Below are 24,172 nucleotides of genomic sequence, written 5' to 3'. Positions count from 1 at the left end.
AATTACGCCATTTTAGCATAAGTGCGGCATTATAGCTCGTCACTGTTCCGTACTAGAGGCAGAGCCTGACAAATGATTTGCTACCATCTTAAGAATGCTCATCTTTGCCTTTGGTGTCCTTCCATTCACAGTTTAGTCAGTAAAGGAAAACTTCTAAACACTCCAGATATTAAACTTTCATTAGCTTAAAAAAAAAAAAAAAAAAAACAACTAAGAATAAATAGAGGGTTCACAACTATGAAAAAGTAACATACTAACTTTGGCTCCATTCTACCTTTTATGGGTAGAGGAAATCAGTGTGTAAACATGGAAGTGGATAAGCCACCTTTTAGTATATTTAATAAATAATATTAAAAATATTATTTAAAAAATTGACCTATGAAAATTTCAGACTTCTGTAAACAACTGTACTTTATCTTTAAATATAAGTGCACTCCTTTTCAGGATTTTCACCTTACCTGTCCAGCACTGGGGAAAAGAGGCTTAGTAACTGGAGGCTGTGGGGCAGGTACAGTTGCTGTTGGTGCAGGTGGTCTATTAAGAATACCTGGCGCTGAAACAGCCTGTGCTTGGGTCATTGGAGGAATTCCAGGACGTGGAACAGGTGGGGGCATACCTGCAGAGAAGAAATGTTTGGGGAAATTGAGTCACTGAAAAATTTAGTGTAGGAAAAAACGCTTCTATACTACAAAGTTATTAACAATTAACTGCTCAATGACTCGACTAAATCCAAGGAACTTAGGCATTTGCCCCATGCAACATTCTTACCTTAAATTTTCCCTTCCTTTGTACTGCTTCAGAATTTTACAAAGTGGAAGATAACACTAGACCCTGCTGCATGGGCAAAACATTTGGCAATTATGCTTACTGGTCCCACTGATTTAGCAAACTTCTTGCAATATATAAAAGAATTATTTCAATCATCTACAAGACAGATATTTAAATGCTCCCTCAACCCTAATGCAAATTACAGTAAAAACTGATGAATCAAATATCATGAACAATAAAAACTTTTCCAAAGTTAAACACATCACTACTACATACTTTAAACTTCAACATGACAAAACTTTTAATGACTTCACATTCTCAAATGAACATCAGTTATTATTCTGTATTCTTTTAAATACCTAAATATGTATCACAACATAATGTATATGGAACTGCCTCGCAATTATTCAGTTTGTTGATGCTTTATTTTTCCTGTGTCCATTTACATCAACTATCATTTCAGTACTTTAAATACGCTATGGAAGGCAAACACACCAACATAAAAAGCAGGCTAGGGCTGGGTGCAGTGGCTCACGACTATAATCCCAGCACTTTGGGAGGCCGAGGCAGACGGATCACGAGGTCAGGAGTTCGAGACCAGCCTGACCAACATGGTGAAACCTCATCTCTATTAAAAATACAACAATTTGTCGGGTGTGGTGGCACACGCCTGTAATCCCAGCTACTCAGGAGGCTGAGGCAGGAGAGAATCGCTTGAACCCAGGAGGCGGATGTTGTGGTAAGCTAAATCACACCACTGCTCTCCAGCCTGGGCGACAGAGCAAGACTCCATCTCAAAAAACAAAAACGAAAAAAAAACCACAAAAAACTAATAGCCTTGTGTGGCACATCTTGCTGGCCAACCAAATCCCTTTCCTTGTGCTGTATTTCCTGCTTTATAGGCCAAATTCTATATACTTAATTTCCCAGGTTCCCTCACAGCATAATACGTAAGGAGCTAAAGAGCTTCTAGGTAAGTTATTTTGCTTTCAAATAGAAGAAAAAGGAGGCCAGGTGCTGAGGCTCACTCACACCTGTAATCCCATCACTTTGGGAGGCTGCGGCTGCACTGAGCTATGATCGTGCCACGGCACATCAGCACGGGTATCAGACCAACACCGTCTCGGAAAAAAAAAAAAGAAAAGAAAATGGAGAGTGCACTACGACCGACACCCCTTCTTGTCTGAGCTGTCTTATAACCAAATGACGTTTCTGAGAAAAAAAAGCTAAGGTGAGCAAAGTCAAAAAAGCATGGGTTAATAAATATCATTGAGCCACTGAATCTACCACTTTTTTGTTGACTGAGACAATAAATGCCTACACCATTTAATATAGTTTGTTGGGGCTGGGCACAGTGGCTCATGCCTGTTATCCCAGCACTTTGGGAGGCCAAGGCAGACAGATAACATGAGGTCAGGAGTTTGAGACCAGCTAGCCAACATGGTGAAACTCCGTCTCTACTAAAAATACAAAAATGAGCCAGGCGTGGTAGTGGGCGCCTGTACTCCCAGCTACTCGGGAGGCTGAGGCAGGAGAATCACTTGAACCCCGGAAGCAGAGGTTGCAGTGAGCCAAGATCATGCTCCAGCCTGGGTGACAGAGCGAGATTCCATCTCAAAAAAAAAAAAAAAAAAAGTTTGTTGGATTTCTCTATTACTTGTCTAAAACATTCCTAACAAATACAAGCGCTCTAAGTATGTGAGATTCAGCACATAGGCCGTGACTCACTTTGGCTGCTTTGAAACCTATCATCTATTTCAAACTTCAAGAAAGGGCCAGCCAGGTGTGGTGGCTCACACCTGTAATCCCAGCACTTTGGGAGGCTGAGGTGGGTGGATCACCTGAGGTCAGAAGTTCAAGACCAACCTGGTCAACATGGTGAAACCCCGTCTCTACTAAATACACAAAAATTAGCCAGGCGTGGTGGCAGGTGCCTGTAATCCCAGCTACTCAAGAGGCTGAGGCAGAAGAATCGCCTGAACCCGCGAGGCAGAGGTTTCAGTGAGCCCAGATATCTACTAAAATACAATTTTTTAAAAAAGGGTCCATATAACACTTCTCACGGGAACTTGCAACTTACAAAAATTTTTAAATTTCATTATATTAATGCCCACGGACGTCTAAAACAACTTAGAAATAAAGCCTGTACATCATATTAAAAGGAAATTGTCTAACATATCATACCTGGTGGCATTCCAGGCATCAGAGGTGGTATTCCTGGTCCAGGTGGCATCATTCCACCCATTGGCATCATTCTATTAGAAAGCAAATTTCAAGAAACAGTAAGTTAATGAACAGCATAAACCATTAAAAAATATTCTGGCTAAAGCCTGAAACAACACTAGATAGAAGACTTGAATCTGACCTCTAATATTGAAATGAATCAAAGCTGAAAGAACACACAACACACTGTAACAATCCTATCAAAATAAATTATCTAAAACCCAGCAAACTCTTTGGTTTACCAATAAAAGAAAAAAAAATGTTGACAAAACATTTAAAGTCATTGAGAACAAATATACTCTCAATATGTACAAGAGGCCTCATCTAAAATATGTGTAATGGGAAAGCAAATTCACCACTTTTTCCACTTGGAAAATATCCACACAGAGTATTAAAGAAAAAGAAGAAATCTCTATTTCAGAGTTGTGTTGGATTTTGAAAAGAAAAAGATTGAATGAATGTACCCTGTGAAATGAGATTTTTTATTTGGCTAGGTGCAGCAGCTCATGCCTGTAATCCCAGAAGTTTTGAGAGGCCAAAGCTCAAGGACTGCTTGAACCCAGGAGTTCAAGACCAGGCTGGGCAAAAAGTGAGACCGTATGTTTTTAAAAAAGCAAAAATTTTAAACATTAGCTGGGTGCAGTAGAGTGCGCCTGTAGTCCCAGATACTCAGAGGGCTGAGGTGGGAGGATCACTTGAACCCAGCAGGTCAAGGCTGCAGTAAGCTGTGACTGAGCCACTGCACTGTAGTCTGGGTGACAGAGTAAGAGACCCTGTGTCAAATACATACACACATACACACACACATTTTTTTTTTTTTTAGAGAAAGGAAATACTACCACCAAAATTAAAGACACTCAAAAGTAAAACCAGATGGCCTATTTACAATAACTACCTAACACTAAACCATGACTTAAAAACACAACCCACTTATTTTTTTCCCCTAAAAGAGCTCACCTTCAAATATCAGTGTCCAATTCACTTAAAAAATGATAAATTGGTCAATTTTCTTTAAAATTTTTTAAATTTCTGTTGGTAAATTCAGTTCTTGATTTAGAATTTTTATCAGAAGATTAACTTCTATTAATAGATTAGAAAATTCCATTACATCCTATAATAATAAAGCATGTAATTTCATAGAATATAGTCTTTCTTAAATACTAACCCTTATTATCAGGTCCCATTACTTTCAATAGTTTGGAGAAAATCACTGCACATTTGAAGTATGTTTATATGGGTCTATTACTATTTCCTAAAAGATGTTTTATTTTCCTTAAGAGACCTGTGTTAATTAGCTTTCAAGTTTTAGTGAGGAAGGTTAGAAAATTTCTGAAGTCAACTGAATAGATACCATTAAACACACACATAAAAAAATGACAGTATGATTATACCTCCTGAATTACATTATGAATGAGATGCTTACATGTTTTCACCGCAAAATGACTGGGTGTATTTTCTCTGATGATGCAATCTGTGAAAATGTATGACAAAATCAAAATCTAACTGTGATTTTCAAAATACAGTGGGAAAGTGTATTGTATACCTCTCACATCCAACAATATTTAAGTAAAAATGATGGGCACAAGCACCTCATATTCATTTTAGTTTTGATGCTTTGACAAATAAATCATTTACAGAGTTTCTCTGCTTCTTGTCACAACTACAAAGTGTCACAGATAATTCTGAATCTCAGAAACGCAAATCTATAAATAACCAACTACTTTAATCACAGTAAATGCAATTGAAGTAGATGGTTGCTTACATATACCCTAAAACCCAAAAATCTATTACTCAGAGGCAAATTTATATTCCTTAAATTTACTGGTTGATCCCTTTATCAGACAAGATTTATAGAGCCCATACCTTCTAGAAGCAAAAAATGGAAAGTAACATTTCATTCACATAACATCCAAATTGAAAAAGATCTTACTAGGCACAAGCCTACAAGACAATTAAAAGAATTTTCTTACCCAGGTGGCATGCCTGGCATAACTGGTGGCATTCCTGGCATCAGAGGAGGAACACCTGGCATTAATGGAGGTATGCCTACAAGCAAGAGTTTCAATCAAAATAATAACACATATTAAAGAATTAGAGGGAAGAAAGTAATACTTCGATACAGTATCAATAATGTCCCAAAAATGTTAGATTTTAAGCAATCCTATGTGCTACCTGGAGGCATTCCTGGTGCTCCTGGTACTGGTGGCAGTCCTGGCTGTGCCATTGGGGGAATATAACCTTGTTGAGGTTGAACAGGCTGTGGCTGAAATGAAGTTGAGGCTGCAGAGTCGTCATCATCATATTCATCAGAATCATCTTGTTGCTTCTTCTTTTGACTTTCTGTTAAAAAAAAAAAAAAAACTTAATTATTTCCATAGAGTAAAAACTAAGAAAGTTTATTTACAACATTCAATATTTAAAAATACATATATGGGTAAAATTAGTTCATGAGATTTTTCTTCCCCAAAAATTCAATTAATACTGCTCTATGTTCTTCAAATGTGTTTTCACCCTATCTTAAACAAGATTAACGTTCTTTCTCTGTCCTATAAAAGGTAAAATGATTATCCTCAATCAGTATCTTTTCTTTTAAATTTTTAGTAGGGTCTTGCTGTGTGACACACGCTGGACAGCAGTGGCACAACTGCAGCTCACTGCACTCTCAAACTCCTGGGATGAAGTGATCCTCCCGCCTCAGTCTCCCAAGTAGCTGGGACTGCTGACACATGCCACCACACTGGGCTTTTTTTTTTTTTTTTTGGGTAAAGGTGAGGTCTTGAACTTTTGGCCTCAAGTGATCCTACGGCCTCAGCTACCTAAAGCACTGAAATTATAGGAGTCCTTCATTTTCATATGCCTTAACACTTGCTAATTCTATTTGGAATTCAATTATGAATAATAACATAAGAAAATGGAATGATCCAAATAGTACTGCATATATACAAATCAAGCATGTCTTCAAAAACAGAGCTCAAATTTTAAATTCCAAATAAATCTATCATCCACCATTCGGTTTTATCTATCTTATCTATCAAGTGATCAATCAATCGATTTATCTAGATAGGATCTCACTCTGTTGCCCAGACTGGAGTGGAGAACTCACAGCTCACTGAAGCCTCAACCCCTTGGGCTCAAGAGATCCTCCCACCTCAGCTGAGACTATAGGCATGTGCCACCACGCCCGGCTAATTTTTGTATTTTTTTTGTAAAGACAGGGTGTCATTCTCTATTGCCTAGGTTGGTCTCCCAATTTCTGGGCTCAAGCAATCTTCCCGCACTGCCTGCCCATAGTGCTGGGATTACAGGTGTGAGCCACTGCAACTACCCTACCATTAAATTTATAATTGAAAATACTAACTCTGGGCTTAAGTTAGGCTGAAAAAAGAATATCATCACAAAGGGAGAGAGATGGTGGCTCACACCTGTAATCCCAGCACTTTGGGAGGCCGAGGCGGGCAGATCACCAGGTCAGGAGTTCAAGACCAGCCTGATCAACATGGTGAAACCCCATCTCTACTAAAAACACAAAAATTAGCCAGGTGTGGTGGCGCACACCTCTAATCCCAGCTACTCCGAAGGCTGAGGCAGGAGAATCGCTTGAACCTGGGAAGCGGAGGTTGTGGTGAGCCGAGATCACACCATTGCACTCCAGCCTGGGCAACAGAGTGAGTCTCCGTCTCAAAACAAAAATAAAAACAAACAAAAAATCAGCTGGGTGTGGTGGCACACACCTGTAGTCCCAGCTACTCAGGTGGCTGAGGCACAAGAATCACTTAATGCTGGGCATGGTGGCTTGCGCCTGTAATCCTAGCACTTTGGGAGGCCAAAGTGGGCAAATCACCACTTAGGGTCTGGAGTTCGAGACCAGCCTGGCCAACATGGTAAAACCCCGTGTCTACTAAAAACACAAAAACTAGCTGGGCGTGGTGGTGCATGCCTGTAGTGCCAGCTACTCAGGAGGCCGAGGCAAGAGAATTGCTTGAACCTGGGGGGCAGAGGTTGCAGTGCAGTGAGCCAAGATCATGCTACTGCACTCCGGCCTGGCAACAAAGCAAGACTCCACCTCAAAAAAGAAAAAAACAAACCAACAATCACTTAAACCCTGGAGGCAGAAGATGCAGAGAGCCGAGATCACACCTCTGTACTCCAGCTCGGCTGGACAGAGTAAGCCTCTGTCTCAAAAAAAATAAAAATAAATAAATAAATAAAATAATACTTATCCCAGTATTTACCTTGTGTTTTCTGTTCAAGAAGTCGTCGTCTTTCATCCATGTCTTTTTCTGGAATACCTTCCATACCATATATTTCCAATTCTATGTCTGTTCTTCCAGGTATCGCATTTGGTACGGCATCTATTGTTTCTTTATGTACCTAACAACAACAATTTCCATTAGATAAAAGTCTTTTTTAAGAATAATTCCAAGTTAATCAAAGACTGCTTAGTATAAAGAATAAATATTCTATAGTGAGGCCATGTAGAGCCAATTCCCAGTTTTGCCATTCACTAGCTCTGTGACATTAAGCATGTCAGTGGACTTCTAAGCCTCAGTTTACTTCACCTATATAATAGCTAACTTCTGGAGTTGTTTTTAGGATTAAATACTGTATATAAAAAACACTTGGCGAGATGTCTAACACACAGTAAGCATTCAATAAACATTCTTTCAAGTTTACCATATAATCTTGATTACTTCAATTATTAGCAGTAACTAGTAGTCCTATCCAAATCAGGGATGTTTCAAGTGTGAATTAAGTAAAGATTATGAAACAGCCTCATATTAAGAATTAGAATATAGCCAGGCGAGGTGGCTCACATCTGTAATCCCACCACTTGGGAAGCCGAGACGGGTGGATCACCTGAGGTCAGGAGTTTGAGACCAGCCTGGTCAACATGGCAAAACCCTGTCCCGACTAAAAATACAAAAATTAGCCAGGTGTGGTGGGGTCTGCCTGTAATCCCAGCTACTCGGGAGGCTGAGAAAGGAAAATCGAAGTGAGCAGATGTCACACCACTGCAATCCAGCCTGCGCAAGAGGGAGAGTACCTCAAAAAAAAAAAAAAAAAATTAGCGGGGTGTGGTGGTGCACACCCGTAATCCCAGTCACTCGACAGGCTGAGGCATGAGAATCACTTGAACCCGGGAAGCAGAGGTTGCAGTGAGCACTCCAGCCTGGGCCGATGCTGCAAGACTGTTTCCAAAAAAAAAACAAATAAAAAATAAAAAGTCAGGTGGGGCCGCTCACGCCTGTAATTCCAGCACTTTGGGAGGCCAAGGCGGGCGGATCACAAGGTCAAGAGTTTGAGACCAGCCTGACCAACATGGTGAAACCCCATCTCTACTAAAAATACAAAAATTAGCCGGGCATGGTGGCACATGCCTGTAATCCCAGCTACTCAGGAGGCTGAGACAGAAGAATCGCTTGAACACAGGAGGCAGACGTTACAGTGAGCCGAGACTGTGCCACAGCACTCTAGCTTGGGCGAGAGAGCGAGATTCTGTCTCAAAAAAAAATAATGAAATAATAATAATAATAATAATTAGAATAGCAAATTTTCTAAGTATAGATCTTGAGACAAGCCTCTGGTTACAAACTAGAAAAGTTACATTTACAATCAGTATCACTTGTAACTAATGAGTTAGGTGAGGCATTTTATTTTACTTTTTCTTTTAAGACAGGGTCTCACTCTGCCACCCAGACAGGAGTACAGTGGCATTATCTCAGTTCACTGCAACCTCTGCCTCCCAAGCTCAGGCCACCCTCCCACCTCAGCCTCCCAAGTAACTGGGACTACAGGTGCGTGCCACCATGCCTGGCTAATTTTTGTATTTTCTGTGGCGAGGGGGTTTTGTTATGTTCCCCAGGCTGGTCTCAAACTCCTGAACTCAAGGGATCCACCCGCCTCAGTGTCCTAAAGTGCTGGGTTACAGAGGTGAACCACCACGCCCGACCCTGAGGCACTTTAACATGTTTATTGCAACACACTGAAAATCTGGGATTTTTTTCCATTATATTGTTTTGCTACATAAGCGCTTCTAATCTTCAGATCTGGGTAACTTTTGCCAATAATGTAATATCCCTGCCAGTCTTGGTTTCTTCAGCAAGCCATTTTGCTGAAGTAGATGTCAAAGTATTTTGCCTAGACTATCAAGCCTTTCTGGAAATGCTAATGCATGCTCAAGTTTGAGAAGCACTCATTTAGGCTAATGACTTAGATATATTTGCCCAAATAATAGTCATTTTTTCTTTCCTCCTAAGACATTTTCATGTACGAACAGAAAAGTAACTACAAAAAGCTAAGTAATTTCTTCTTAGCAATGTATCTCACTTAAAGATTTGAAACTGGGGCATGCAAATCAAACTCAGAAATTATCTTAATATCTGATTGTTAAAAGCTATTCCTTATATTGCAATTAAAATATTTATGGATAAAGTGGCTTAACAAGTGACTTAATTGCCCTGTTTCCTAAGGTTTTTTGGATATTTTGCTATTCTTAAAGAGATGATGCAACAGGCATTCTATAAACAATTACATTCACATACACACTAATCTTCACTACATTTATGAGAAGAGCAACAATTAATTTAAAGGTGTATCTATTATGGTACAGCCAGAATTAGATTTCTTGGGACCCTGCCAAGCAAAGTCACAGGGTCTTGGTTGAAAAGACAGGAGCAAGCACTGATGAGAAACTGCAGGGAACCACCCAACTTACTAATAACGTCTTAGGGTTTATCATCTATAAAATTGGTATGATTTAACTGCCAGGCCTATCTCACAGGTTGCTGTGAAAACAGGACTAAATAAAGGCACTCAGACAATTAATAATGTTACTAAGTTTCTCAACTAACCTCCTTCCAGCTTCCACTCCACTTCTCTGCTCTTCATAAAGTGCAACTCCCTAAGAGTGCCTCCGCTTCCTCTCCCTTTGTCTCTTCAAAGCACCGTAATCACACTTCACCCTCACCACTCTTGGCAATCGCTCTTTGTCAAGTCACCAACGACCTTATTAACCCAGTCTCAGTCCTCTTACTGAACCAGCATTTGACTCACTTAAATAACTCACTCCTCGAAACACGTCATTGACTTCCAGGGCACTACTCTTGATTTTCCTACCTTTCATCTCCTTGGATGATTCCTTTTAATCTCCTGACCTTCAAATGTTGGAAGTGGCCCAGAGCAGAGAGCACCTAATTTCCATCCACACTATAGTCCTTACAAAGGACATCTAGTAGCACGGCTTAAACTAGCCACCCTTACATTCTATGCTTCCAAATTTCTATCTCCTGTTTTAATTTCTATGAACTCCTGACTTGTACATCAAACTGCTTAGGTAACCTTTTCATCTGGATATTTAATAGACCTCAAACATACCTACACTCAAAATTAACACAGGACTCCCTTATTCTCATTCTTAAGCCTATTATCCCTGTAGCTTTTCACATCTCGGTATATGCTCGGATAAAACATTTTTGAGATAGGGTTTCACTCTTGTAGCTTAAGTTGGAGCTGAGTAGTGCTATCACGGCTCACTGCAGTCTCGTCCTCCCCAGCTCAAGTGATCCTCCTGCCTCAGCCTCCTGAGTAGCTGGGACACAGGCACGCACCGCCATGCCCAACTTTGCATTTTTTGCAGAGACAGGGTCTCATTATATTGCCCAGGCTAGTCTTGAACTATTAGGATCAAGTGATTAGTCCATCTCGGTCTGCCACCGCACCTAGCCAGACCATCTTGAGATCAACATCCTGAGACCATCCTTAACTCCTCACTTTTTCTTATACCCCATATCTAACCTATCAAACTCTGGTCTCTGTCACCATCTCCTCTTGTCTGGAATATTCCAAGTCTTCTAAACTGGTCTCACTGTACTCTGCATTTTACTTTCAACCCTGCAGCCAGAAAAATCCTTTTAAAAAGTCTTACAGGCTGGGCGCGGTGGCTCACGCCTGTAATCCCAGCACTTTGGGAGGCCAAGGAAGGTGCATCAGGAGGTCAGGAGTTCAAGACCAGCCTGGCCAAGATGTTGAAACCCCATCTCTACTAAAAATACAAAACAATTAGCCAGGCACAATGGCAGGCGTCTGTAATCCCAGCTACTCGAGAGGCTGAGGCAGGAGAATTGCTTGAACCCGGAGGGCAGAGGCTGCAGTGAGCTGAGATCGCGCCCACTGCACTCCAGCCTGGGCGAAAGAGACTCTGTCTCAAGAAAAAAAAAAAAGTCTAACAGAGGCCGGCTGCAGTGACTTATGCCTGTAATCCCAGCATTTTGGGAGGCCAAAGTGGACAGGATCACTTGAGGCCAGGAGTTCAAGACCACCCTGGCCAACGTGGTGAAGCCCCATCTCTACTAAAAACACAACTCAGGCAGGCACGGCGGTGCACGCCTGTAATCCTAGCTACTTGGAAGGCTGATGCACGAGAATCACTTAAGCCCAGGAGGCGGAGGCTGCAGTGAGCACAAGACAGAGCAAAACTCTGTTTCAAAAAAAAAAGTGACAGAGCATACATCTCTATTTAAACCTCCATTTCATTCAGAATTAAAGAAAATGGCCGGGCTCAGTGGCTCACAACTGTAATTCCAGCACTTTGGGAGGCCGAGTGGGAGAATCGATTGATCCCGGGAGTTGGGAAATCAGCCTGTGCAACACAGTGAGACCCTGTCTCTACAAAGTAAAATTTTAAAAATAGCCAGGTATGGTGGCACACAACTGTTGTCCTAGGTACTCAGGAGGCTAAGGTGGAAGGATCATTTGAGTAAGGCAGTTCAAAGTTGCAGTGAGCTATGATCTTCACTCCAGCCTGGACAACAGAGTGAGACCCTGTCAATCAATCAAAAGAAAATGTTCTTATCCACATTACCCAATATAATAGTTAGCTACGTGACAGAGAAACTGAGCATTTAGGTATTTATATCATTTTAAATAGCCACATGTAACTAATGGCTGCAACAGTGAACAGCTGTGGGTCTAACATGTAGTAGGTTCTCTAACGCTTTTTTTTTTTTTTTTGAGACAGAGTCTCTGTCACCCAGGCTGGAGTGCAGTGGCACAAACTCAGCTCACTGCAACCTCTGCCTCCCGGGTTCAAGTGATTCTCCTGTCTCAGCCCCCCGCCAGGTAGCCAGGACTACAGGCACCTGCCACCACGCCCAGAAAATTTTTTGTATTTTTAGTAGAGATGGGGTTTCACCATGTTGGCCAGGCTGGTCTCGAACTCCTGACCTCAGGTGATCCACCAGCCTCGGCCTCCCAAAGTGCTGGGATTACAGGCGTGAGCCACCACACCTGGTCAACATTTTAAAATGAGGATTAAATTGTTGTTAAAGTATCTGGAGTGAAAAGGATCGATATAAATTTATCTTTAAACCTGGAGAAACCGCGTCTCCCTACCTCCCACCAATAGTAGTTTCCAATGATTGGGTATTTGCTCATCTCATATTTCTCTAAGGTCTAATTTAGCAAAAATTCAGACAGCTCTAAGACTAAGCAAAAGTAGAATAATGTTGAATGAGACATGAAGGTACTTACTAGATCTTAAAAAATATAAATTACAATGCTCTATTTATTAAAAGAACTTAAAAAACCTAGAAATTATTGTTGTTGTTATTATTATTATTATTTTTGAGACAGAGTCTCGCCCTGTTGCCCAGGCTGGAATGCAGTGGCACCATCTCGGCTCACTGCAACCTCTGCCTCCAGGGTTCAAATGATTCTCTTGCCTCGGCCTCCCCAGTAGCCGGGATTACAGGCGCATGCCACCACACGCGGCTGATTTTTGTATCTTTAGTAGAGACGGGGTTTCATCATGTTGGTCAGGCTGTCTTGAACTCCTGACCTTGTGATCCGCCCACCTTGGCCTCCCAAAGTGCTGTGATTACAGGCGTGAGCCACCGCGCCCCACCGAAACCTAGAAATTATTAAATGAAATACAATTCTGGGCTGGCACAATGGCTCATGCCCATAATCCCAGGACTTTGGGAGAACGAGGCAGGAAGATGGCTAGAACCCAGGAATATGAGGCTGCAGTGAGCCATAACCATGTCACTGCAATCCAGCCTGGGCCACAGAGCAAGGCCATCTCTTAAAAACAAAAGCAAAAAGTACAATGCTGCCATTCCAAAAGAAGTCCAATAAATAAATTGCTGAAATTAGCCTAGCCCCAAGCTACAAATAATAACAAATCCTTCAATGGCAGTGAGTAATGACTGCTAATTAAGTATTAATTCTTAAGGCCAGACCACCTACAAAATCTAAATCGCTGATCCTTGTTCTCCGCTCCAAGTACTCAGGAAATATTTTGTGATTTCGATCTGTTACCAATCTAACCTAGTAAGGTACTATCAAACTAAATACAAATACAAACCCTCTTTAAACATAAAAGGCCAGTTTTGTTTATTGTCTTGATGGCTATCGAACAAATTTTTTTTTTTTTTTTTTTTAAGACTGACTGGCTATCTTATCTTTTGCAGTAAGTGAACAACAACAAAAAAAAACTACAGTTGTCAGAGAAATAAATGATTATTCTTTCGGCCAGGCGCAGTGGCTCACGCCTGTAATCCCAGCACTCTGGGAGGCCCAAGTGGGTGGATCACCTGAGGTCAGGAGTTCGAGACCAGCCTGGCCAACATGGTGAAACCCCAGTCTCTACTAAAAATACAAAAAATTAGCCCGGCATGGTGGCGGCTGCCTGTAGTCCCAACTACTAGGGAGGCTGAGGCAGAAGAATAGCTTGAACCCGAGAGGCAGAGGTTGCAGTGGGCCGAGATTGCACCATTGCACTCCAGCCTGGGCGACAAGACCGAAACTCAAAAAAATAAAGAAGATTATTCTTTCAAATTGTTTCCAAATCACAAGCGGACAATCAATACAGAAGAAAAATCCTTACCTGCATGCAATGAATAGCTAAGCCAGGTCCTGTATACAATTTCTTGTGACATATATGGCATTTAAAATGCTTTGCTTTTTGGTGCTGAATAAGGATCTTCTCATCATCAAAATCTCTATTGCAATACCTGATCAATAATGTTAAGGCACAAAAACAGCCTAATGATGACACTGCCTATAATAAAAACATGGATAACATTACAATATGGGAACAGCTAAAACCAAAATGGTACTGTATAGAAACTCTGCTTTTTATATTTATTACACAATTAGGGACTACACTTGCCATGTTATTTCAGTATTTTCAATTTCCTAGAAGCCCAGCTCTTTTCACCACCCCAAAAAACACATCTCAGTAATCAGCAATATACTTTGTCAAACTCCTATGTTTAACAGAGATGTCGGTGAAACTTTCGTTATAAATATTTCAACATTTACAAATGCACACTGAGGACAGGAAAGAGTTCAGTTAAGAAATCCCCAAGGTTCTGTCAAGACAATTACTTCACTAGATATGAAGACGATAGCAATAACTGGATTAGGAATTTAGCAATATTTAGAATCTAAGATTAACTATATGGTGAACAATAATCACATAATTTCCAATGAACAATCCATAAAGTTGTTTCCAATTCCGTATGAATTTATGTTGCCAAGCAATGTATTTAAATTCACAGATCAATAAAATCAATAAAACAGAATTCTTACTAAATCAATAAAACAGAATTCTTACCTCACTACTCAGATTTTCCTAAAATCACTTTACAAAATTCGTAACTGTATTTAAGCTATTTTTAAAACTGTTACATAAATACACGCAGTACTGTAACAAGCCGCCTTTACGTACAAAACAGTAAATAAAATCAATTTTAATGTAAAGAATATTAACGCTTCCGGAAAAAGCATTAATACCACACTGTAGTAAGTTTTCCTTTCTAATAAGATAGGCACTTTTTAGTCCTACAAAGTTGGGTAACAGAAACTCCACCCTGTGAGAACGCTTCCTGAAGATTAAGGCGCCTCTGGCTGAGACACGGAAGCTAGTTCTCCTCCCGCCCCGAAAAGAAAAAAAAAAAAAAGATTCGAAACCAGGGTTGACTAACTTGGTTCTTTACTAAACCGCCAATTCGAAAAAATAAACACAAAACACACATAAAGTAAATAAAAACAGAAAAAGTGACAGACTGGGAAGTTGTCCCCAACCCTCCATGAAAGTAATAAGCCTATCGCACTCGAAGAAAAGTCCCTTTGTTGAATCGTCACCAAAACAACGGAATGTGGCTGAATAGTCCCTAGGGGACACTGTCCTTGGCGGAGGGGTCCAGGCCGCCTCCCAGAGTCCAAAATTCGCACCAAACAAGATCCTCCTGAGTCACAGAGTCACACGACCCACAACTGCAAGAGCCTGTCGACCTCGGAACCACATTTTCCTAGAAGCCTTCCCAAGTCCAATCCCAGCCACCAGGCCACCCACGCAGACGCCTAAATACAAACGCTCCACGCCGTAAACCAAATCCAGGCCTCCTAGTCCCAGGCCCCACCAACCGGCACCCCAACGCGACCTCGACTTCAAACCGACAAAGGATACCAGCACCACGGCTTCAGCTGCTTCTTCTTCTTGCGACCCATAACTGTGTTCTACCGGCAAAGTAAAAGGGAGGAGAAAAGCAGCAGGAGAAACGAGGCGAAAAAATCTCTCACTTTCGCGACCCAACGGTTACCACCACGTCCCACAGGAAGCAGACACAAAATGGCCGACGGCCTCGTTCCCCGCTCCGCCTCCCGTCAGGCACTGCGGTAGGAGGCGGAGCCAAGAAGGGGAGGGTCACATGACTCAGACCTCCGCCCTGAGTGGGTGGGACTAAGAGGCGGGAAGAGGTGGCAGCCATCTTGTCCGCTTGAGAGTCTTTCGCTTTCGCTGGCTGTGGTTGCGGAGCGCTTTGGGTTTCTTTTGTAAAGGAGCCGGAGCACTGGGTATTCCAAGGGGCATGCGAATGGAAAACAGAAAACGAAAAAACGGAAAAGATTGCCAGTGCAGTTAGGGCCGATCACAAATAAAGATAGAGACAGCGCCCAATATGAATTTTGTTTCAATTGAACAGTAAATGTTGATTATGTGCCTATTAAATGCTAAACCAAAGAAGTTAGTCTCTGCTTTGTAACTCGCAGATTGGTGACAGACGAGTACACAACGCAGAGTCCTCAGTGCGGCGTTGGGGGAAATGCGAAGTGCTGTAGGACCTCAGAGAGCGGGAGTCCTAGGGCGGCCGTAGTGGTAGTGGTCGTTGGGTTGTCAAGAAAGGTTTTGTTTTTCTTTGTTTTGTTTTATTTTTCTGAGACCAAGTCTCACTCTGTAGCCCAGGCTGGAGTGCAGCGGCGCGATCTCTGCTCACTGCAACCTCCGTCTCCCGGGTTCAAGCGATTCTCCTACCTCAGCCTCGCGAGTAGCTGGGACTGCAGGCCCGCGCCACCAAGCCCGGCTGATTTTTGTATTTTTAGTAGAATGGGGTTTCACCATGTTAGCGAGGCTGGTCTCGAACTCCTGGGCTCGAGTGATCCGCCCACCTCGGTCTCCCAAAGTGCTGGATTGCAGGCTTGAGCCGCTGTGCCCGACACAAGAAAGGTTTCTTGAGGAGTCAACTGGAACAAGCAAGGTGAAGGAAAGGGTATCTCCGTAAGGGAGCAAAGAGTTTAAGTCTTTGAGGCTGGGCACGTGAAAAACTAATCGTGCTAAGACTGGAGCTGATAGAGAAATGCAAATCAAAACCACAATGAGATACCATCTCACACCAGTTAGAATGGCAATCATTCAAAAGTCAGGAAACAACAGGTGCTGGAGAGGATGTGGAGAAATAGGAACACTTTTACACTGTTGGTGGGACTGTAAACTAGTTCAACCCTTGTGGAAGTCAGTGTGGCGATTCCTCAGGGATCTAGAACTAGAAATTCCGTTTGACCCAGCCATCCCATTACTGGGTATATACCCAAAGGACTATAAATCATGCTGCTATAAAGACACATGCACACGTATGTTTATTGCAGCATTATTCACAATAGCAAAGACTTGGAACCAACCCAAATGTCCAACAATGATAGACTGGATTAAGAAAATGTGGCACATATACACCATGGAATACTATGCAGCCATAAAAAATGATGAGTTCATGTCCTTTGTAGGGACATGGATGAAATTGGAAATCATCATTCTCAGTAAACTATCGCAAGAACAAAAAACCAAACACCGCATATTCTCACTCATAGGTGGGAATTGAACAATGAGAACACATGGACACAGGAAGCGGAACATCACACTTCGGGGACTGTTGTGGGGTGGGGGGAGAGGGGAGGGATAGCATTGGGAGATATACCTAATGCTAGATGACGAGTTGGTGGGTGCAGCGCACCGGCATGGCACATGTATACATATGTAACTTACCTGCACGTTGCGCACATGTACCATAGAGCCTAAAGTATAATAATAATAATAATAATAATAAAGAAAAAAAAAGAAAAAGAAAACCAAAACTATTTTTCAATTATAATGGTATTACATGTTTATTGTTGAAACTGCAAAATACAGAAGCATGTTTAAAAAAAAATTGAAGAACTAAGCAATAATTTCTACTATCCAGAGGCAACCACTGGTTTCTGTTTTTGTCTCATTTTAGTACCATTTCTGTTTATGAAATACATAAGGGAGATTATATTATATGTACAACTAACTACCCTGGTTCATTTTAGTTACATTATAGCATAAGCATTTAACAATGTCATCTAAAATATGTTACAAACATTTTTCATGCAAAGTTTTTTATGTTTTCAGATGCATTCTTTTTTATACTTCCACAGCCTGCCAAGCTTTTACTTAGAAAGTTAAATATCTTAAAGGGATATTTTATTGGGATTTTTTTAACTATAAAAAATAAATAAGACAATAAAAAAATAACTATTGAAAAAAAAAAAAAAAGACTGGAGCTGATAGCCGGGCGCGGTGGCTCACACCAGTAATCCCAACACTATGGGCCGGGGCCGGGGCCGAGGCCGAGGCAGGTGGATCACTTGAGGTCAGGAGTTCGAGACCAGCCTGGCCGACATGGTGAAACCCTGTCTCTACTAAAAATACAAAAATTAGCCGGGCGTAGTGGTAGGCGCCTGTAACCTCAGCTACTCGGGAGAATGAGGCAGGAGAATCACTTGGACCTGGGAGGTGAAGGTTGCAGTGAGCCGAGATCTCGCCATTGCATTGCATTCCAGCCTGGGTGACAGAGTGAGACTCCATCTCAAAAAAAAAAAAAAAGAAGACTGGAGCTGTCAGTGAAGGTGCTGGTCACAAGAGATAATCCTAGGGAGGCTAGCAAAGGCGGGTTCTGGCGAACCCTAGAAGCATTCTCAGAAGTTGGATTTCATGCCGAAGTCTCTGAGAAGGCACAGAGTGGTTCTAAGAGGGCAACTGGAGGATCATGCAAGTGAGAGGTGGTTAAAAGTCCAGTGCTTGGGTTGGTAGTCCACCAGTGCCACTGCCTAGCTGCCTGACTTTGGGCAAGGCACTTAAACTTCATCTGGCTGCACTTAGAACAGAGCTTAGCATATAGTAATAACTAGTAATGTAAATTATGTTACTATTAAAAGCAAAAAATAATAGCAGACATCCATGGAGCACCTACCGTGTGCCAAGCATTGTAGTAAGTTTTAACATTATTTGTCTCAGCCTCGGGTAGGAGCCATTATTGTCAACTTGTTAATAGAGATGAGATAAAAGAGACTTAAGAGAGCTGGAATAATTTGCCCAAAAACACAAAGTATGTGTGGAGCTGAATTAAATTTGAATTTTAAAGGATCAGTTTAGGCTGGGCGCAGTGGCTCACACCTGTAATCCCAGCACTATGGGAGGCTGAGGCGGGTGGATCACCTGAGATCAGGAGTTGAAGACCAGCCTGGCCAACATGGTGAAACCCGGTCTTTACTAAAAATACCACAAAAAAAAATTAGCCAGGCGTGGTGGGGCACGCCTGTAATCCCAGCTACTCGGGAGGCTGAGGCAGGAGAATCACTTGAACCCAGGAGGCGGAGGCTGCAGTGAGCCGAGATCACTCTGCTGCACTCCAGCCTGGGCGACAGAGCAAGACTGTCTCAAAAAGAAAAAAAAAAAATAAGTTCAGGCTGGGTGCAGTTGCTCAAGCCTGTAATCGCCGTGCTTTGGGAGACCCAGGCAAGAGGGTGGCTTGAGGCCAGGAGTATGAGACCAACCTGGGCACCATAGTGAGACCATCTCTATGAAAAAATAAATTAAAAAATGAAAAAGTTTAAAACCATATTGCACTGAATATCCCCCCAACTGCTTGAAACGTAATCACCAATGTGATAGCATTAAGAGGTGGGACCTTTAGCAGGTGATTAAATCATGAGTAAACGGTTGGTGGGGGGATTAGTAATTTTATTAAAGTGCTGGAAGGAGCTAAACTCTCTACTCTCTCTTGCCTTCAACCAAATGAGGATGCAGCAAGAATGCCCTCATCAGACACTGAGTATTAGTGCCTTGATCTTGGATTTCCAAATTTCCAGACTATAAGAAAATAAAATTCACTGGGTGTGGTGGTGGCTCACCCCTGTAATCCCAACACTTTGGGAGGCTGAGGTGGGTGGATCACCTGAGGTCAGGAGTTCGAGACCAGCCTGGCCAACATGATGAAACCCTGTCTCTATTAAAAAATACAAAAAAAATAGCTGGGTGTGGTGGCAGGCGCCTGTAATCCCAGCTACTCTGGAGGCTGAGGCAGGAGAATCACTTGAACCCAGGAGGCGGAGGTTGTAGTGAGCCGAGATTGCGCCATTGCACTCCAGCCTGTGCAATAAGAGCGAAACTCCATCTCGGGGGAAAAAAAGAAAGAAAAGAAAGAAAATTCTGGCCAGGTGTGGTGGCTCATGCCTGTAATCCCAGCACTTTGGGAGGCCGATGTGGGTTGATCACCTGAGATCAAGAGTTCGAGACCAGCCTTGCCAACATGGCAAAATCCTGTCTTTACTAAAAATAACAAAAATTAGCTGGGCATTGTGGTGGGTGCCTGTAATCCCAGCTACTCAGGAGGCTGAGATAGGAGAACCCGGGCTGAGGCTTGAACCTGGCAGGTGGAGGTTGCAGTGAGCTGAGATTGTGCCACTGTACTCCAGCCTTGGCATCAGAGTGAGACTCCATCTCCAAAAAAAAAAGAAAGAAAGAAAGAAAGAAATACAATTCTGTTATTCATAAATTCCCCAGTCTGTGGTGTTTGTTACAGCACCACAAACAGATTAAAACACTTTTACTATGAAAGCAATAAGCAATAAAATATTGCTGTTAGTTGGGAGGCTTAGGCAGGTGGATCACCTGAGGTCAAGAGATTGAGACCATCCTGGCCAACATGGTGAAACCCTGTCTCTGCTAAAAATACAAAAATTAGCTGGGCCTAGTGGCGTGTGCCTGTAGTTCCAGCTACTCGGGAGGCTGAGGCAGGAGAATCGCTTGAACCCAGGAGGCAGAGGTTGCAGTGAGCTGAGATCGTGCCACTGCACTCCAGCCTGGCAACAGAGCGAGACTCCGTCTCAAAAAAAAAAAAAAACTGCTGTTAGAAATTAAAGAAGGCCTGGTGCGCTAACTCATTCCTGTAATCCCAGTACCTTGGGAGGCTGAGGTGGGAGAATCACTTGAAGCAGGAAGTTTAAGGCGAGCCTGGGCAACAAAGCAATGTCCTGTCTTTACGAAAAAATTAAAAATTAGCTGGGTTTCGGTGGCCCAGGCTGGTAGTGTGCAGTGGTGCAATCGTAGCACACTGCAGCCTTGATCTCCTGGGCTCAATGGATCCTCCCACCTCAGCCCACAGAGTAGCAGGGACTACAGGGCCATGCCACCATGCCTTGCTAATTTTTGTGTTTTTTGTAGAGATAAGGTCTCGCTTTGTTGTCCAGGCTGGTCTTGAACTCCTGGGCTCAAGTGATCCTCCTGCCTTAGCTTCTCAAAGTGTTAAGATTAATAAGCATGAGCCACCATGCTGTGCCTCTCATTGTTTTAGTGAGTTTATAGATAAGCAAGGGGAGGAGGCTAGAATGATCCATGCGGCCATGGATTAGAGCTGGAGACACCAGTATGAACTCGTGTTTATTTTAAAATAGATACATAAAGAAATATTTATGGATATGTGTATATACTAAAGTTAGTATAGATACATATATCAGCTGAGAGGGCCTAGAAGCAATAATGTCCCATATCAAGCATACTTTGCCCCGAGATCTTGGTTTGTAATACCATTCTCCAGTAAAAGCAACCTGAGGTCCTTGGAGAAATGGTTGATTCTGACCAGGCACGATGGCTCACACCTGTAATCCCAGCACTTTGGGAGGCCGAAGAGGGAGGATCACGAGGTCAGGAGTTCAAGACCAGACTGACGAACATGGGGATTCTCCTGCCTCAGACTCCCGAGTAGCTGGAACTACAGGCGTGCGCCACCACGCCCAGCTAATTCTTATATTTTTTGTAGAGACGAGGTTTCACCATGTTGGCCAGGATGGTCTCAATCTCCTGACCTTGTGATCTGCCTGCCTCAGCCTTCCAAAGTGCTGGGATTACAGGTGCAAGCCACCGCACCTGGCCAGGGGAATTCTTTTCAACCTAGAATTCAATGTCCAATCATATCAATCTAAAATTCTATTTCTTTTTTTTCCCCCTGAGACGGAGTCTCACTCTGTTGCCCAGGCTGGAGAGCAGTGGCATGATCTTGCCTCAGTGCAACCTCTGCCTCCCAGGTTCAAGTGATTCTTCTGCCTCGGCCTCCTGAGTAGCTGGGATCACAGGCGTGCACCACCAGGCCCGGCTAATTGTTGTGTTTTTAATAGACACGGGGTTTCACCATGTTGGCCAGGCTGGTCTTGAACTCCTGACCTTGTGATTCGCTTGCCTCAGCCTCCCAAAGTGCTGGGATTAAAGGTGTGTGCCACCATGCCTGGCCCCTAAAATTCTATTTCTAAGGAATATCCAATCAAATGTGAAAAGACAATAAAGACGTGAGGATATATTTTCAGACACGCAAGGGCTTAAAAATTATTTTATATATACCCTTTCTTGGATAATATTGGAGGCAGTACTTGAGCAAATCAAGAGAATAAACCATAATCTAGAAAAAATGGGATTAACAGGGAAAAATGTGAAGAAATCCAGATAAGAATAGAAGAAAGGGTTGTTGGGGGGACTCTATTAGTTCCTTTCTTTCTTTCTTTTTTTCTTTTCTTTTTTTTTTTTTTTTTTTTTCAGACAGAGTCTCACTCTGTCACCCAGGCTGGAGTGCAGTGGCATGATTTCGGCTCACTGCAACTTCTGCCTCCCAGGTTCAAGTGAGTCTTCTGCCTCAGCCTCCCGAGTAGCTGGGACTACAGGTGTGTGCCACCACGCCAAGCTAACTTTTGTATTTTCAGTAGAGACAGGGTTTCACCATATTGGCCAGGCTGGCCTCAAACTCCTGACCTCATGATCCACCCGCCTTGGCCTCCCAAAGTGCTGGGATTACAGGTGTGAGCCACCGCGCCCGGCCGTATTAGTTTCTTTCGTTGTTGTTGTTTTTTTTTAAGACAGAGTCTGGCTCTATGGCTCAGGCTGGAGTGCACTCTGCCTCCCAGGTTCATGCCATTCTCCTGCCTCAGCCTCCCGAGTAGCTGGGACTACAGGCGCCCACCACCTCACTGGGCTAATTTTTTTGTATTTTTAGTAGAGACGGGGTTTCACGTATTAGCCAGGGTGGTCTCAATCTCCTGACCTTGTGATCCGCCTGCCTCGGCCTCCCAAAGTGCTGGGATTACAGGCATCAGCCACCACACCCAGCCACTGTATTAGTTTCTTATGGCTGCTATAACACATACCACCTGGGCACAGTGGCTCACACCTGTAATCTCAGCACTTTGGGAGGATGGGGCAGAGGGATCACTTGAGCCCAGGAGTTCAAGACCAGCCTGAGCAACAAAGTGATACCCTGTCTCTATAAAAAATAAAAATACAGCTGTTTCCTGAGTGAGATTTGGTTTTCAGTCTGGGCAAATGAAGACCATTTTGGGGTTAAATAGGCTCTTTTCTCTCGATTCCTTGATATGGACCTGTGCTGGGGACTGGTCAGCTATTCAAGTACAATGCACCCAGTTTTGGTTCTGTGCCAGGATTAAACCCACGATATTTCACAATTTGTATATGAACCCCGATGAAGTGTTTCTAGGAGATAGTTGCCTTGTAACCTATGTTTTGCCAAATATCTACTGTGAGTTTTTCTACCATCCTCATGACTGTGGTAACTCAACCTTTCCAGGAAGTTCTTCTGCTTAAAACTAAAATCAAGTATATCTCAAGAGACTACTGTCCGATCTGAAATGCCTCTGTCATGTGTTGTCCGCAATCAGAATCCTCTTTTAAATGTAGTTGAAATGAGAGATAAGGAAACTGACAATGTTACTGAATGGGAGATAGAGGTGAGGTTACCCATTGCGAATGAAGACATGGCAGTAACTGCTGAAACACAGTCCTTTAAGAATCTGACTGCTATACTCCCTTGTTCATTAAATGAGTACCTTTATTGCAAGAGAAGAAACTGTGCTATCCACTTTGATATTGAGAGGCAATTTGGAATCTCTGCCTTAATTGCTTAGGACTGAGGATTTAATGTGCTATTTTGTGAAAATCTGATAAGCAGGAAGGGGATTTAATGATCTCAACTGTTATCCATCTGAAAAACCTAACTTGTAATTTTAAATGAAATGGCAGGTTGCCTTTTACTATTCCTTTTTAAAAATAGGAACTGCCCCTGCTTGTAACTTTATGAAGTTTTATTTATGAATAAAGTTTGCACTACTAAAAATAAAAAAATACACACAAAACACACACATGCACACACACACGGTGGCTTAAAACAATGGAAATGTATTATTTCACAGTTCTGGAGGCTGGAAGTTGACATGGAGGTGCTGGTGGGGACATACTCTCTTGAAGCCTCTAGGGGAGAATCTGTTCCATGTCCTCTCCTGGCTTCTGGTGATGGCCATCAATCCTTGACATTTCTTGGTTTGTAGACACATCACTCCAGTCTGCCTCCTCCTTCACGTGGCGCTGTGGTTTGAGTGTTTGTCCACTCCCAAATTCATGTTGAAATGTAATTGCCATTGTAAGACTATTAAGAAGTGGAGCCTTTAAGAGGTGATTATAAATTGCCCAGTCTTTAGTATCCTTTTATAGTATCATAAAATGGACTGAGACAGAAAACTGGTACCAGAGAATGGGGTGTTGCAGAAA

General features: G+C 42.5%; 1 protein-coding gene across 15 annotated transcripts in view; it reads right to left on the bottom strand.

Moving 5' to 3' along the window:
- The window catches only part of ZNF207 (zinc finger protein 207), a 32,040-nt gene extending 15,981 nt beyond the window's left edge, over positions 1-16,059 (bottom strand). For 6 of the 15 annotated variants that reach the window (XR_010124656.1, XR_010124657.1, XR_010124660.1 and 3 more), the window contains exons 1-7: positions 15,464-16,007; positions 13,877-14,003; positions 7,224-7,362; positions 5,164-5,331; positions 4,962-5,037; positions 2,953-3,023; positions 459-616 (exon numbers count right to left, since the gene is read on the bottom strand). Coding sequence is in view for 5 of the 15 variants with exons in the window: in XM_054459977.2 (XP_054315952.1) it covers positions 459-616; positions 2,953-3,023; positions 4,962-5,037; positions 5,164-5,331; positions 7,224-7,362; positions 13,877-14,003; positions 15,464-15,504 (780 nt within the window). In the remaining 10 variants the exon portion in view is untranslated. Of the gene's footprint in view, positions 1-458; positions 617-2,952; positions 3,024-4,414; positions 4,463-4,961; positions 5,038-5,163; positions 5,332-7,223; positions 7,363-13,876; positions 14,051-14,978; positions 15,045-15,463 lie in introns of those variants that run through there. The other 9 variants (XR_010124655.1, XR_010124654.1, XR_010124658.1 and 6 more) reach the window with 3 other exon arrangements.
- Between the last annotated feature and the right edge of the window lie 8,113 nt (positions 16,060-24,172).

Source organism: Pongo pygmaeus, chromosome 19, assembly GCF_028885625.2.
Source record: "Pongo pygmaeus isolate AG05252 chromosome 19, NHGRI_mPonPyg2-v2.0_pri, whole genome shotgun sequence".
Classification (NCBI taxonomy): domain Eukaryota; kingdom Metazoa; phylum Chordata; class Mammalia; order Primates; family Hominidae; genus Pongo; species Pongo pygmaeus.
This window is presented reverse-complemented; position numbering and strand designations above follow the sequence as displayed.